This window comes from Anser cygnoides, chromosome 1 (genome assembly GCF_040182565.1).
Source record: "Anser cygnoides isolate HZ-2024a breed goose chromosome 1, Taihu_goose_T2T_genome, whole genome shotgun sequence".
In the NCBI taxonomy this organism is placed as follows: domain Eukaryota; kingdom Metazoa; phylum Chordata; class Aves; order Anseriformes; family Anatidae; genus Anser; species Anser cygnoides.
Genome location: NC_089873.1, coordinates 66,606,381 through 66,624,127, shown reverse-complemented (window position 1 = coordinate 66,624,127; position 17,747 = coordinate 66,606,381). Strand labels below are relative to the sequence as shown.

Here is a 17,747-nt window from a genome sequence, read left to right as displayed (position 1 = left end):
AGAGAAAATGGCCATGTTGTCAAATTTTACAGTCAAAACTGAAATGTATATTTTTTTAACATGCCCTCCTAGGAGGAAGAAATAATGCCTTTCAACATGAGAGGGAACATTAGGTCAAATCTATTACATTTCTTTAGGCTGCATGTTATGACCAGTGTTTTCATATTGCAGTCACCTGACCTCTGGGTTAATCTCAGAAAGGAACTGCAGCACTGACTGGCACTTTGTTGAAGAAGGCCGAACCCCTGCAGCAGACAGGCTTCAGTGCTCTGGAGATAGGATGATATGGTGCTGGGCACTGCTAAATTACAGCTTAGAGTCTCTGGAGCTCTGCTCTTTTGGAGTTCAGAAGCTATGTGGCATTTTATCAATAGCCCAGCAGCACTCAGAAACTTTATAAGACTCTAATGCTCGATTATCCACCCTTTATTCTGTATAGGTGTTACCAAAGATCTCAGAACCTGTCCAACAAGCCTGCCTAAATGCCTTGGTATATGAAAAATGCTACCAAAAAAAAAATATTCTTATAAGCACGAAAGCTCCACAAGTTGTTTTTTTTTTTTTTTCCAGATATACAGACTTCAGAGTCTCATGCCACATCTATAACAGAAGCAGGTATCTATGTGTGGGGGAGCAGATAATTACATTTTTTTTCTTATTCTATATGGCTAAAAAGTAAGTTTCCAAAAGTTCTGATCACCAAAGCATGTCAGCAATAGTTGTATTATAATTAGATGCTGTTGTGTAATATTGACAGTATGGTGAAAGATATATACACTTTAAAGATGTAAAACAAGACTGACAATTCACTACAGTTCTCACGTTTCTAGAAAATGAAATTTTCCAACATTAGAAAAGCAGAAAATATAGAACTTCTGAAGCAATTTCCTGTTGTACAATATTCTCTTGATTATGAGCACAACCAGGTCCTAACATTGGCACCCACCACCACACAGGGAATCATTGCTGCTCAAGTTGAATAAATCAAATGAAAAAAAGAGCAGATGGTTAGATGAGAGAGTGACAACACAAATTAATTATTTTGAAATTTGAATTATCATTTCTGTGAATAATTTCAAAGTTCTTTCCAGATAGATTGGTGAAAAAACTTTCTTTCTATTAATATACTTTTGTTTTCTTATTAGCAGCACCTCTAACGACAGTCACAGACTGTGATTTAAAAAGACAGGTACTGCTGCTCAAGTAGATATTCCTTCATAATGATTCTGGTTTAAAACAGAGATGTGTTTGGGTACAGGATTAATAATAAAATATAAGCATTGATCATTTCCATGATGCCATCTCATTTCCAGCTCAGTCTGCTAGTGGTGAAATCATCGTAACTTTATTGTTGCTTGAGACTGAGGCTGGCTTTTAGTGGCAAAGGGCCACATTAAAGAATCCACTACTGTGTTCAGCAGGAACTGATAGTTTTTCTTGTAGCCTTGACAGACCAGCCAAAAGCTGAGTGCTCAAGATGAGCAAGCTGAACTCTCACCGTTACAGGCAGTCTCTCTACATCAAAGGTGATTCACATCCAAGGAGCAGAGCAGAAAAACCACAACTGTGAAACCTGGAACAGGTACACAGCAGGGAGCAACAGCCACCCATCTTCTGTGCTAGCACAAATGCTCCATTGTGCCTGGAGTCTCCCTCAGAAAATCTTTGTATGTTACCAACCTTCCTTTTCACATACACACCTAAGCAAAGGGCTTATGATCTTGCTGCTTCATCACTTTTTAAAAAATCTGGACCTGAGGGGTCTTCATCTGTCTTTGTCTGCCTTTGAGCAGAGCACCTCCAGTTTCTGCCATTGCTGCTGCAGTGCATCACTCTCCACACACTGGCATGAGTAAGTGACAATGATGTCCCCAGCAAACACAGTGTCTGCATAATGTCTCAGTGTCTTCTGTTTCTACACTACAGATGTGAGCCAAGAAAGCTGTTCAAATGGTTTTTCTTTCACTGAGAGGGATGAAGTTTGGGAGAAGAAATGAGATTAAAGGCAACAAACCAAGTATTCAAGCAATGAAGGAGCTAGTCTTGTGAGAAAGGACATTTCCATTCACCCTGGAGATTTCATTTCACTGCAGCAGGTAGACCAGCAGCACCAAAGTACTTTTTCTCCCACTCCCTGCACTTAAGGATCCTAATAACTGTTTGTTTCATACTTGGCTGTCATTTGCACTAAGACATACAGACTGTCAAATGGCTGCATAAACCTTCTCTCCTGTCAGAACATCAACATCTGAAACTCGCTTTGTACTGGTGAAAATCTTCACTTGAAAGAGAGAAAGCAAAGGAACAGGGCTCCATATCACAGAGAATTCCTCTTACCTATCAGCCCCCCTTGCACATGGTAGCAGGTCTTATGCATCTTTCCCATGAATAACTCCAGTCCAATGATGGCATAGATAATAATGACAAACAGCACCAGCAGGGCAATATGCAACAAAGGGACCATGGCCTTGATAATTGAGTTTAAAACCACCTGGAGACCTGCAGAGAGAACAGAAAGAAGCACTTATTAGCAAGAGAACAAAATTTAGAGGAAGTACCTAAAAGAGAATATAAGTTGCACAATAATGCCATTTTTAACTTGTTCCTCCTCACCTGAACTCATTTTCTTGATGATGCAAAGATGTACATTTACAGAGCATCTTCTCTCCAGAAGATTCCCAACACTTCACAAATTTATCCCTGAAGCCTGAATTGCAGACTAAAGTAAAACTTGTATTACTTTCCCTGCCGCTGAAATTCCACCACCCTGGAAAAGGAATACCTTAGCTGCTTTGCCTGTTCTTGACCTAAGGTGTTTCCCAGATGGTATTCGGGAGAGTTAAAGCATGGGGGGAAAAAAAGAACAACCAGAACTGAGGCAGGACAAGAACAGTGAGACATACAAGAGGGAAAATGGTGGGTTGCCACTGAGCCCCACTGGAGAGGATGGGAAGAGATGGGAAACTGAAGTCATGTCCCTGCTCTGATTCTGGGTTCTTCCAGAGGTGAAGCCAGTCTCAGGCAGAGTCTGAGCTGCTGAAAGACCACCAAATCCATACTGACTGAGAGTTTGTGGCCATCTTGGGATTTCTCTACTCTTCAAATCCACCTCATCTTACTTCAGTCTGAACGAAGGGAGAGTCAGAACCAGCAGTGCTGCTTTTGCCCCAAGATTTAGGTATCACTCTGTAACAGAGGTGGTCCAGGTCCCCAGCAAGGGGTATGAACAAAATGTTATTATACAGATATCATTAACACATAAGTACTGTTCACAATCAAGCTATACATTTTCAGCATGGCCTCGTGACTTGCAAACAAGGTGACTCGTAGCCTGCTTTGCTAAAGTGCTAAGCAGCTGCACTCTCAGATGCAGTTGACACAAGCTGCAGAGTCATGTGCCTCTCTGCCTCCTTCTTCTCATTTGTACAACCAGAATAACAAAGCCAGCCTCAGAAGCTTTTAGTAGGGATTTGCATTTACAGTGTCTTAAAGTTATCATTGCTGGTGGCAGTGATGGCAACCACTGTCATTGGCAAGTTATTAATGTTGGAAATATCGAGAGACCTCTAGAACTCCATAGTCTACAAATAGCCAGATCAGAACAATTAGAAGATCATGATTTCGCAATGACTGAGAGCCAGAAGCCATTAACGTCTCCTGCAAATGCTGTCATCTCCTCAGAGAAGTTGATATTAGCTGTGATTTTTGAAAAATGTGATTCATGAGTTGGAAATGTCTGTTATACTTCTGCCAAGAGAGTATGTGATAACAATTAACTTTTAAAATCTATCATCTAAGATCTTACATTCTGTTTCTCTTTCTCTCTCTTTTTTTTTTTTTTTTTTACAAATAATCTTAATACTTTCTAATAAGAACGACATGTCTCTTGACAAGCACTTTTACTCACAGGCAATCCGCTCGTCAGCTCACAGCTAAGGCTGAGTTTTTGTGTTTGGTCCCCAGCCATGATGGAACTCAACAGAAGCAATCAAGGGTGGTGTCAGCTCCCCGGCAAGCAAGATCATTCACTGCCTGTTAGTAATCCAAAGTGGGCTACTAGCTTCCTCCAGTCAGAACATTTTTTCAGGTGTCTGCAGTCAGTGCATCTACCTGTTAACAGGTCATGCTAACATCCAAAGGGGGCAATATTCTACATGAAATATTCTGGATTTCACAAAGAGATCCTTACACGAAGTACAATACTGACAGGATCAAAACTCATCCTATACAAGAGTAGGATGCTCTGCTTGCTCAGTTACCTCAGGGAACTTACTTTGAATTGGTAATGTCACTGGGAAAAAATCTTGCTGTGATTACACAAAGCAGTCAACCTTTTCCCCTAGCTGCTCACCTCATTCAGCCTATTAATTCTAAATATATACAGAAAATGAACTGCAGTGTACATCAACATTTCTCCAATACTTTACATTAGTAGAGAATGTAATGTTCACCAGAAAGTTAAAGCAACGTCCCACCTTCCCCCCAGACAATGAAAAACAATACAAGGAAGTTAAAATACTGCAGATGTCTATGAACCTGCAAAAAACAACAACCAAACTCTGAAGATTAAAATATTTGTGTCTTCAAATAAATCTACGCAAAAGCACAGAAAGGCCTTCATTTTTAGTGATTTTAGGAACCTTGCTAATCTAAAACATAGCCAAGATTGCAAGGTCGAGAGTCCTAATACCAGGTCTTATGTAATTTACACTTAATTAGTTTACTTAATTGATTTAATATTCATCATAGGATATACCCAGGGCTCTCGAGAGGGTAGCGAGGACAGATACAATGATGAACAAAAACCTCTCTCGTTTTAAATATAGCTTTATTATTGCTCATGCCATGAAAGTGCTTCATCGTACTACAGATGTCCAGAGAAGATAATATCTGTACAAACCAATGCCCTTTCTGTTAACAAAGCAGTGCCTGTGAAATCAAAGGCTTGCACCAAAAGTGTGAGAAGACAAGGTGTTCATACAGCCAAGGGAACATGTACCACCAGAAGATTTACAGATGCTTCAGCTAGACTAATTAAAGAAAAGCTTCTTGAGGATAATAAATCAACCTTGTAGAAGAGATGAGCTACTGAACACTGTTAGCATGAATTGATGTGCGTGCTGTGCAGCACCCGATTCAGGTACTATGGCTTCAAATCCTGATAATTCCAGTAATTAGCAAGCATACATGTATTAACATTAAAGCATTCAGAGAGTTTCTTAAACTTAAAACCACTAGCTGTGTAGCAGCTTTAGAAACCATAGAATGCCCTCTCAGATGTACCAAATTCTACTTGTAGAAGGGCAACGGTTAGATGTGCATGACCTTGCTCGCTGCATTGTAGTCAATGTAGTTGCTGCAATGTAGTTGCTGCGAGTAAGTTGCTTCATAATTCTCAGTTCAGGCAGCCACTTGCAACTAGTTGCAAGAATAGCTGTTGCAGGGAATGGCATGAGGAACTGGGCCCGGACAACCAGAAATCTCTATGTAGTGGCAAGGGAGGAGAACAGGGAGAGCAGATGAAGGAGGATGAAAGCACTGGGGAAAGAGCCATAGGCAGGCAGAACAGAAACACTTTTTTTTTTTTTTTTAAATAAAAAACACATACTTCAAAACACAACAAAACTGTGTTCTGAAAACTGAGAGGTGTAGATCAGTGTCTGAACTAAGCTGCAGATATGTGGCTGATCAAACTCATTTCTGGTCGGGGTAAATCAAGGTGAATCAACCTCTTACACGGAGTCACAAAGCGTTTTCTAAACAATGATGAGAATTTCTGCACACATCTATATGCTCTTTCCCTGTGCAGAGGAAGAAAAGACAGCTGAACTTACTAAGAAATGAATTCTCTGTCCCAACCCATGCATGCTCTTAGTCTTTGCACACTGCAACACATAGATTGCATCTAACATTGGTGTTCGCAGCAACACAGTCCCCATGGCCTGATGCTCTCTGTAACAAACAATGACACACCTTCTGCACTTCATCCCTTGTGGAGGTAAGGCTGGCAGCCTTAGGAATGAGCTGTGCAGCTTATAATCGTAATTAAATCAGAATGCCTGCTGACCTGCTCAGACCCAAAACCTGGCCTCTGGATTTCAAGTAGATGATGCCAATAGCCACCTTCCCACAGCAGAGTGGAGGGCTGTGTTTTCACACTGCTTCACAAAGGCTGGCAGCGCTATCGCTGGTCAGTCATAAACACAGAGCCCTGAACTTATGTCCTGGCAAGTAAATATAGAAAGAAATGTTTTTCAAATATTTGGCATTCTGAACGTACTTATTCATTCGTGGAAGCTCTCTCCATGTGCTAGACACTTTCCAGACATCTGAGAAGGCACAGGATCTGCCTTGGGAAGCTCACTCTGGGCTGGACAAAGAGATAACTGAGCAGGGGTTAGGGAAAGCACCACAAAAGGGATTGCTTGCCATTTTTCAGCCCACGCTTTTCTTCTGTTAATAATTGAAGATCTTAAACAGCTCTTAGTATTTATTTTAAAAGCACTTCAGTTTACCTTTAAAAAAAAAAAACTTCTTGGCTGCATTCTGTTGGCTGACATTGACTCCATAAATGTTTCAGTAAGCCAAACATGTTAATGCCATTCCCTAGGCTCACAGAATTTAGCATTTATTTACCCTGATAAAATGTTTTAAATATTTATTACATAGGAATGGCATTGCTTTTTATGCCAGGTCAAGCCCTTTTCAGCCTCTCAAGGACTGCGTCAACCCAAAGGTTTAGAGCACAGCTGGGGAGTAGGGAGGATGGGGAAGAACGAAGGAAATGAACTTGTACCAAGCAACATAGATCTTTCTCAGAGCTATGGGAAATACACTGGTAGGGATGCTGCAGGGGGTTTAGAGCTATTATATGGTGCTGTATTTTTCTCTCAGGAAGACAATCATGTGAGAGGCTGGTTGGTGTCTTGTCAGTTCAGGCAGTTATTGAAGAATGCACTTATCTGTAAGCACGTAGCTGTTTGCACCTAAAGCAATGGGATTGCCTACATACCCCGTTGTGTACTTACAAGCTTTTTTGGATTTCGACCAATGCTCAGCAAGATGGCACAAAAAAGTGCGCTGGACCAGCTGCTAAAATGTATTTGGCATTGTTGCACTGTGGAACATATCCAAGGAAACTAATGGTAGGTTGGTCTCAGAAAAAACATTTGGGCCTTTCCAAGCACAGCTCTATCTTGCATTTTCACGTGCCTTTAATTTTGGATCAAACTTGGTTTGCTGGAGAGGGTGGTTTCTTCTTCTAGTCATATTAGCAGTCCAGATCGTCAGAGAAAGCATATTCTGAGTCTGCTCCTTCTTTGGTTTTGAGAGGTTATATTTTGTCAACACCATAATGTTGCCTGACCCAGGAGTACGAGCAGAGTCTCATACACACGACCTTCTGGGAATAAGCAGGAATAAAAGCGAAAGGAGGGGACTTTCAATTCTATCCATCCCTCCCCTCCCTCCTGAGACACACACTCAGATTTCTGTACTTAAGCCAGTGCCAAGGGTGGGGGAGGTAATTATTTCTCTGCTAATATAGTTCAGAAGAAAACTACTACTTTCTGAGAGCAAGGAGGAAGCAGGGGAGGATTTGTGACTCAGCACAGTGCCTGAGTCAGACCACTTCTGGGAACCACTCTCAAGAGGCAGGGTTGATGCACTGCTCCCCGTCGCCAGCCGGGCCTACCCGCTAGGCGCAGCTTTGCCTGACAGTGTGCCAGGAGACGGCCACCACGGTTATCTCCATTTCCACAGCACAAGCTGTAACAACCAGCAGTATTCCCCAAAGTGGATGTTTACCATTTAATAAACATAGGCATTGGCTAGGAAAATTGAAAAACATTAAATATTCATAAATATGAAAGGTTTTATACCAATTTTTAAGGCAGCCTGGAAAACGACAGACATTTTGTCACAAAATGGTCCACAGTCATGGCAAGATATCTGAGATAATTGCATCTGAAATGATTCACGAGGGAAAACATTGAGAATTTCCTCACCACTGTTACAAAGGGAACTCAGATGGCACAGTTCAGTTAAGGACAACTGTACAGTAACAATTCAAGGAGGTATCCTTTCCTGTCTTGCTGGAGTCTCAAAATATTAGTGGCAGATTGCTGGATAAGGCAAACTCTGTGGGTGTAGTGTAGTGTTCTTGGGGCTGCAGACATCGTTTCTATTTCAAGAATAATAAAGAAGGGCTTGGAATAGGAAGGAAAGACACGACACTAGCTAAAGTGCTGGTAGCAAAGAAAACCTAGGAAAGACACTTTTCAAGCTGGAACAATGACTGTTTTGGAGTAGGTTATGCTATTTAAACATATATGCTATTTAAACATATACTAACATATAATTCACAACCATGTGCTGGAATTAATAGAAAAAGAAAGTTTTGGCATCTGCTCCTAGTGTTCTCTTTGCTCTGTTTTCAAACTGTTTTCATTGACTTTACAAACTGAAATCCACACACACACAAAAGGGAATTCATACAAATGGGCATGTGTGTGTGAACACAATTGTTACATATTTGTGAAGTCTTGCAATACTACCCTCGCCTTGTCCTTTGAGGCAAGAAAGGGATAGCAGAACAAAAACAAAAGCCACAACAAAACCCATCTCTTCCTTCTGGACCCTTTTCTCTTGGGAAGCAATTCATCTCCAGTATCCCCAGCTTGTCAGAGTGACCTAACTTAGACAAACAATACAGCTTGTCTTCAGCCCCAGCTTTTGGCGGCCTGAGGAAGATGACTGGGTAAATGTATACTCTGCCTTAGGCTCTTTGCCTCTCTGCTGGAAGAAGCCTCAACTTCCACTCATGGAAGCATCCCCGTTCCCTCCTGGCATGGGCTTTAACACTTTTAATAGCTTGTTGTTCAAAGCTTCTAAGTATTCACTTTCTTATAAAGTTGCTTACTGAAAAAAAGACCTTGCTCATCTTTCCAGCCCCAATAATAGTAGTCAGCTTCTACAAGCTAAACTTAATTCTCCAGACATTTGATCCTAGCTCAGTTCAGCTGAGGGTGTGAACATGTAAGATCTACAGATGTTCAAGATAAAAAAAAAAAAGCAACAACAAAACAACAACAACAAAAATAAAAATGTTGTAGTGTCCCTCCCATGCAGTTACCAGTGTACACAGAAGAAGTATGGGGAGAAAAGCAGCAACTAACTGCTTACTGAAAATTGCACATCACAAAAGAAAGAGCATGTTGGTCAAAAACACAAATGAAGTGCTGTGAGTTAATTTTGAGGCTACCTTGAACTCCCCAAAACAGGCTGAAAGCAAGGCAGGTGAAAGGCAGTCCCCAGGCCAGCAAGAATCAGCTATCACCTTTTACCAAGAATTATCTTTGACTTTCTGCTGACTGGATGATAATGGACTCTCCAAGAAAACTGTTTGTGTGCTCATTGTAAAGGTTTTATCTATACTTAAATCCCCACAAGGGATCACAAATAGGGAGAACTTTTATTCACCCCGCTCTCTGCACATCTATGCAAAATCAAAGACAGTCTGGACAGAAGATTGTACTAGTTCTGAGTGAAATGATCCATCACAGTTACACTTTTTAAATTTCTTCCCACTCAAGCACAGCTGTGATGAAGATCAGCCTTTCAAACTCCAGCAGAGGAGCAAATTCTGGTCCATTTCTGTGCCACTGGATTCAGCGCGAAAACTTGTATATGAATGCATCAAAAAGCTGTGCTGCCTAAGTCTGTTCTAGTGTACATAAACAAACAACAACAACAAAATAAAACAAAACCAAAAACAAACCAAAACAAAAAAAACAAACAACCACACCACCAATAGTTAAGACATCTCCGATCTGAGATAATGATGAAAAAGCTTTGCTTCAGCATGATGATTGCTGTTTGAGCACAGCTCTGGATAGCAGCTACACACATTACTGTGCCCTAAAGGATGTAATTTTTGAACCAAGGAACTGCGGCCACCTGTAACTGCTAAAGCATTGTGGTAACAGAAATGGGCTCAAGGCACTTTGGTCTGAACTGTAAATACATCAATATTTAAGTGGAGGACTAATGAATCTAGGTTACAATTACCTTTCCAAAGCTGCCAAATTCTCATGGCCATGAAGGGTGCTATTTTTACCTGCTTATCCTAATAGCTCCCCAGGTAAGTGGACATTATCCCTTTTGTCCACCGCTAAATAATCCTTTCTGTCTTCTAAATAATAAGGATTCTTTTAGCTGTCTGAGCTTCTCCTAACTTACCATTTGTGAACAGGTTTATAAAAGGTAAAAGCTAGGGAGGTAACAAATGTTAACAGCAATCCTGCAAGTGCAAATGTATCCAGGGATTATAACATTACTTTTTTTTTTTTTTTTTCTTGGAGAAAAATATATTGATGACAAAAATAGATCTTCCTGGGGCCCTGTGAGAGCTAAATGTTCCAAGCCTATCGTAACTGGCATACCATGAGCTACACTAAGTTTTACCTTCTCGTGAAAGAAAAAGTCCATCAAAATGCTGAATAAACCCTAAAGCTTTGTCTTTAGATGGCTGTCTATGTAGAAGTGCAGCATCATCAATGCCAAAATCAGGATGTATAGCTCAGGAGAAGAAAACTCACTCCATCTCTTAACTTGAGATAATGTTTAATGAGCATCACTGGGACTAAGCTCTAGATAGACATAGCATGACATTTTCAAAAACACCATGATATGGAGTATTCAGGAGTATGTGAAGAACATAAAAAACAGAAAGTTACTTGATCAGGTAATGAAAAAATTATTCAAACCACACAAAGTGGGATTACTGCTGTGTTACTGTCTTCATGCACTTAAAGGACTTGTTTCCAATTTTTTAATCACTGAAAATGCTGTCAATGAAAGTGCATGGTATGATGATAACATCCTTGGAAATACATGGCCAGACAAATCTAAACAAATTTGCCTCCTAATTTTCAGAAGAGAGTTTGGATTTAGGGACTTATTTATTGAGTTGTTAATTAGCCCCATCTCAGAATACCTAGAAATCTAGCTTTTTTTTTTTTCTTTTTCTACACTAGAAAGACTGCTGCTTTTGATTTTTATAAATCTGATTAGACTTAAAATTCTGCTTGAAGGCATCAGATAATAAAAATGCCCTTGGGGAAAAAAATGTCTTCTGATATAATAAGCAAAACTTCCTTCAGCTCTCTAGGTAGCTCCAGTATCCAGTATGTTTGGACACAAAAATTAACGGTTGTAGTTTTTGCAAAAACATATTTGTCAGAAAAAAGAGTGGTTCTTTATTGATATTTACTTCCTTTGTAACTTTCTTTGTGGCTTGCACAATTCAAAATATTCCTGTGCAAGCTGTGTATGTATTCTTGGAATGCATTGGTACTAAACATTTATTTATTTTGAATTTCCTTTTACATATAATAAGCTGTCAAGTGGGATTCATAAGGCTCTCCTGCTGCAAGAGTAGTGAAAACTAAAAGGCTAAATTAAATTCTTTATAGATACAGACATCTGCAAACATAAATCTGGATGACATTTGGCCTCCTCTGAAGTAAAGATTTTAAGTGCAATTAAGATCTCAGCATTAGAATGTTAAAGCAAAAGATGGGCTAAAATCTAAAGATTTATTTTCACCTCCACTGTGAAGACAATGGTGAGACTCAACCCTAAGCTGTTTCATTGGGTGCTGTTTGTACTAAACAGCTGAACTGCTAGGTAAAAAACAGGCCTTCATAAATCTTGTTTTTGTGGATACATGGACACATTGGTTTGAATTCTGACCAAGATATCAAACTTGATTAAAAGGAAATTTACCTTTTGGCAACTTCCAATACACATTAAAGACCAGTGTACAGTAACAACCTATGAGAAAATATCAGCTGCAGAAATATGCTAAACAGCAAGGAACGGCAGTTATTAGAGAAAAATCATGAAACCCAGCACCCAATGCAAAACAAGATAGAAACATCAACCACACTGCCAATTTAATGTGTTAACAGTAATAGAAAACAGAACAACAGATGATAATTTTAAGATATATAGCTTGCTATGTTCCAGTTCCAGGTGTACTACTGCCTTCAAGAAGGGGCACCCTCTGCAAATATCTGATTGAAAGAGAAAAAGGTTGAAGAAAATGTACAGAGGAGGTTTTGTAATTTGATTATGAAGTCGAATTTCTAAAGAGATTAAAGAGATTCTAAGGCTTGCTAAATTTTGTTTTCTTTATGAAAAAGTGATGTGAATATAACTTTGATAATTTCTTCTATTTCTTTTATTCCATGAGCTACTTCCTGTCAAAAAATGCTTCTGTTGGAAAAATGTTGAACAGCTTCAGCATTACTAAAGTTGAAAAAAGAGATTCTTTGCAGAGGGCTAGCAGATGTTTTCTGAATTGTGATTGATGTGGCAGGACAAACCAGGAGAACATAATCTAAAACTGAAAAAATAAGAGGCATAGCTACTCAGACAACTCAGAAAAAATAATTGCAACAAAGGGTAAAACACATATGGGATAGGTTATTGTTACATGTGTTAAACAGGAATTGGATTTGCTTCTGGGAAAAAGGGAGATTAAGACAGACATCTGATCTCCTTTCCTTCTACCCAGTAGAAACCAAACTTTGATAGAATGTTAAGAAACTAGGCAGGCTAGGTGGGCTGTTGTTCATCTTTGGCCAACAGTTACTTCCCCATCGCTTCCTTCAGAACAAGAAATTACCTGTTCCATCAGTGAACATGTTAAACATGGAAAAGTTCATTAGTTGTTCATAACAGCTAATACTCCTGTGTACTCAACAAGCACACTAATATCAAGCAGATATAACTCAGAAGACAGTAGCTGATTTTGGAGAAGAGGGAAGGTCTCTGGTAGCCATTAAAATACTTAAAATATTTCCTCAAATTTGTCTCCTCTCAGTTCTGTGTACTTTCACATTTTTCCTCTGATAGCACTTATACAAGAGGTAATATCAATATAAATCTAGATCAACACTGAAAAAAAAAACAACAAACAAATACCTTGGCTAAACAGAGACTTAAAATGCATTCACTGGTTGAGACAATTATTTGGTCTGCTGCTCTGTACTTTGTTGATAATGCTTTGTGAAAACCACAACAATGACCACAGGCATCTAACAATGCTGGGATAAACAGAATTAATCCAAATGATGCCAGAGTCACTGGAACATCCATGTACCTCCTCGTGTCCTGAGCTAACAACCCTTCTACACACTCTTGTGCCTTAATTCTGAGACAAATGCTACTCTGGGTGGGTTAGTCATTTTTTTCCCGAGAGGATGGGAAGGCTTTGGGTCTATTAAAAAGTCCCAAAACTTCATTTACAAGTTAACAGATGTACACTGATTTTAGAGAAAATGAACAAAGGATTTCAAACCATTCCTTACAAGTTCTTAAATGAATAAGCAATGTAAAATTTAGCCAATTAGAATCAAAATATAAAACAACACTTGATGTAAGCTTGGGACGACATCAGATGTGGTGGACATGTCAACAGGGAGAGAATGTAAAAAGAAAACAGGCTAGATAATATCCTTACTATTTTGATCTGGAACAGCAATATCTTCCCTCACCCTTCAAGGAGACAGCAACAGCCAGCAAATACAAGTGAGCAACTGGGAACCCAACACACTCCTGCTGATACCGTTAGCTACAACCTGTACATATACTTCTGCTTCTTTATGATCCAGACAACAGCATATCTTAAAAACAATACAAATTGTTCTTGGGAGGTGATAGATGACATTCCTAGATTTTCAGATGCTTCAGAACAAGCATCCTGATGGCATGGACTCTTACACAGACATGCCCTACTCCCATTATTCTGAATGAGACCTCTGGGCACTACCTGAAGAAGGAAAAAGCGGTGCTGGAAAGAGTCTGATCCATCCAGAGCACTTCTGACAAACTTCCTGCTAAGCCAAGCTAGGATTCTTTGACTATCTCCTTGTCTTTGGTGTCAGTGTGAGGTTTATTTTCTTTGGTTGGAAGGGACTACCTACACTCTGATGTAGTGGTCCCACACTGATGGTATTGGGATTTTTTGTTTTGAAGACATGCTGAATAATCATGCCAGTACACATGGTAATGGGTAGGATAAAGGCTAACAGTTATTGGGTACACTCGTAGTTAGTGCTATTTTTAAAAGATCTGCATAGCAAAGATCAAATAATAAATATTTCCTTGTTTTCATTGGCATTCCTTAAATATGAGAGAAATCTGTATCACAAGATGTCTGTACTTCTGTGAGTAACCTTTTCTAAGACAACCCCCTTTTTTCCTACACTGAGTTAACCTCTTCTGTCAAAAATAACAAAATTACATCAGTCTGCAGGTTGTAACACTCAAAGAAACATGCTTTAGATCCTGATTATGTAAGCCCTACTCACAGGAATGATCTTTACCTATAAAAGATGCTGTGCTGGAATTAGATTACTCCCTTGAGTAATGGTGACCTAAGTAAATAAAGGACTTGCAAGCCTGCCTAGAGTTTTAAGTTAAATGTGAAGAAATAAGCTTAATGAGGACATTTGGTTCAGACTGTTCTCTCCTTTTTTCTCCACACCCTTCCCATTTATAATGAAAGCACAACAAATTGGCCACTTGAGATTAAAAACAGCTAGGCAATGACATGGGAAAGGTGGTGCAACTCGTCCTCACATGGTGCTGTATGTGCTGGAGAGATGGTACAGATGGTTGAGAAGCCTTGTTCAAGAGTGGAGGAGCATGTAAGAAATCTGCACAACAGCACGTTTCCTAAAGCTTTTAGAGCCCAAGAGAAAAGAAAGGAACTGGACTTGGCAATAACTGACATAATTAAATGCAACAACAACAAAGTTTAAGACAGAATTAAGATTTGGAAACTAAATTTTGCCTGAAGGTATTTGCAGCAGTTTCTTTTATCATGACCTTGGCTTTGGTGGAAATAAACTGCTAAGGATACGGTCTCCTCCAGCTTCCTCTACTCCTTTGTATCTATGCACAAACCTTTCACGTGTTGGAAGCTTTGATCAGGCCACTTCTCATATCTTCTATCCTCTCTACTGAAGGCAACACAGAATTCTCCATTCATGTGGTATTTATACCATAAACTCATATGCACCAGGAGGATGAACTTAAGCCCCTAGCTCCACCAGTGACACTGTATAAATGCAGAACAGATGACTGTCAACTTCAGTTTGCCAGAAGAATATGTTTTGAAAAAAAAGTTATCTTCCTAACTGCTAGTTAGTATTTGCATAAAACTTAAGGCTTACTATGTACAATTCAACATACAGAAATAGGCAATGGCTCACATTTCTTTGCCATATTGCAAAAATGTCTGCCATCTCAAAAGAGATGTCATTTTGGATTTCTTGAATTCTGTGTTTATTACCTCAATTACATTATTTCTTCAACTATATAAAGTGGTGTTAATTTTCTTGGGCTGTCTGGAAAACAATGAGAACGTACAGTTGAAAATCTGGATTATGCATTCAAAAAAACAAACAAATAAAAAACAAATGCAAGCCGAATAACTGCACTGGGCGTGTTTATTTCAATGACTGCAAAATAGCCATTGCAATAGATTCAGCTGTGATGTCTCAGTGGCGGGGTAGGGAATCAAAGGCTCAAGCAGAAGAGCAATCACAGGTGGGAAAGGCATGTGCAGGGCATGGAATAAGACAAATGTCACAAGCTGAATGCTGAGATATAGAAAGAACTAAGAATGTGTAGAATTGCTGTATGCCCCATCCTCACATTCCTGAAAAGAGGGTTGGCATGTCCAAATTGACACAGTGCTACAAATAGGAGGAATGAATTTCCTCTAGGAAAGGAAGAATTTGAGGGTTATTAAAAATCACCATTCCATTCCCCCTGTTTTATACAGGACATGCAGAACATGGGGGTTCAGTAGCAGCGTGCCTGCAGCAGGAACTGTGCTCTCTGCATGATGCTTGATCCTTATTTACTTGCATTGCCTTCTCCATGCATCAGCTGGCATGGCTTTGAGGCTGCTTCTATTACTCTTGAGCTCAATTTGGTCTGTAAACAGACTAATTTTTACAAAGATTGAAGCAGAGAGAAAATATGATGCCTGTTCTCCCTCTCGTTAGGTATACTACCTCCAAACCAGGTGTAGCTGAAGACTAAGCCTTCAAGAACCACTTTCTAGCTCATGACACTAAGAGGTCTTTCCATTTACAACAAGCAACAAAACCCCTTTTTTATAAACTGTTCCAGAGCAAATTCAGCTTTCTGGGTGAAGATCAAACATGAGACAGAGGATTTGCTTAGACTTACATGAGGAGGACTACCATGGTGGTTTGACCTGTCCTTATTGTCTTAAGCCCTGTAAGTTACATTTTTTCCACAAGTCCTCTCATATTTTTCTATCAGACAGTGGGATCTCTGAATTAAGAGACCACACAAATGGATTTCAATTATGATTTGAAATTATTAGATCATACTCCTTAAAAAAGCAGAAAAAAGAAATATTTCCAGTTTTAGAGTTAAGAATAATATTCATTGGAAAATGTGGACTATAGCCTAAATACCTTATAAGCGTATGCAAGCATTTTTTCTCTTAATTCTCCCCCCAAAACTGACTGTAATTTAGTATCCACAATGTACTTAGTGCAGTGTCCCACACAGACAAAAACCTAGACGGAAAAAAATTCAGTGCTGTCACTCTAGGGTTTCCTTGCTTCACCTACCTGCAGCAATATGGCAAATTAACAACAAGCACAGCTGGATGACTTTGCCAATCCAAAGTTAGTTATTTAAATGCATGTAAATAGTAGCCATCTCTAGGCACTCATGAATGAAAATTCTGGTCTTATTTCATTTTAACTAAAAATATATTCAAGCCCGTTACACGCTGTTGTCTCCTAGACAGAAAGATGTTGCACTGTCATGAGAAGGGTGAGGAAGATCTGCCTTAGGTTCTTCTACTCATATTCTCTGTTTCCCAGTTTGCAATCACTGCAGCTACGCTGTAAGTACTGCAGGTCATGTCAGTAGTGGTGATAAAGACCTACCTATGCTGCCTTTGAGTAACTCACAGGCTTAGCTTTCTATAAGAAAATTAAATACAATAAATGGTTGAACAGTTGGAAGTTTTTGTTCTAGTGGAACAAACAAGTTTCCTCTCTAGCCCTGGAAAGGATATCATGTTTTTCTGCCCACATAAATTGGGGTGGGGTCAGCAGAGGATCTCATTGAAAATACAAGTATGGAGCACAACACTTACTGATCAAATTCAACTTATGTAGAAGAGCTTATAAATTAAGTTTGGCAGATATCAGGCAATAACTAGTGGCAACAATGCAGTTACATGAAGATGAAGTACAAGATAAAGAGGATGAACAGAATGTATGAGGTAATATAATTGAGCAGCATGAATAAAGGGGATAGAAATGGAATTTAATAAGTTAAATGGGCATGAGTTAGCATGTGTGGGAGTAACTGATTGCCCTTTCCAATAGTCAGGAGTGATTTTCTTTTTTAATTGGATCATGCTTCTTCACTGCCAAATTGCATGTTTCTTTTTGCCCTCCTCTAGAACAAAATGTTTAAAATAAGTTTTAAAATACTTAATAATGTAAAATGGATATAGAAGAGTAATCGACAGAAAACTCCTGCCACAAAGGGCTGACTTGATTCTGTCCCTCAAAAGCCTTGCAATATTTTACCTGTGCCAAAGGAGATAACGGGTAACAGTTTCCAAGACACTTAAGTGATTAAGTTTTGGTATACATGCTGATTTTGCACTTGTC

The 17,747-nt window shown here is 39.3% G+C and overlaps 1 protein-coding gene across 30 annotated transcripts in view; it reads right to left on the bottom strand.

The window, feature by feature from the left end:
- Window positions 1-17,747, bottom strand: part of CACNA1C (calcium voltage-gated channel subunit alpha1 C) — a 482,661-nt gene that overhangs the window by 171,138 nt on the left and 293,776 nt on the right. For all 30 annotated transcript variants that reach the window (XM_066990241.1, XM_066990238.1, XM_066990239.1 and 27 more), the window contains exon 6: window positions 2,338-2,499. In XM_066990241.1, coding sequence (XP_066846342.1) covers window positions 2,338-2,499 — 162 coding nt within the window. The remainder of the gene's footprint in view (window positions 1-2,337; window positions 2,500-17,747) is intronic.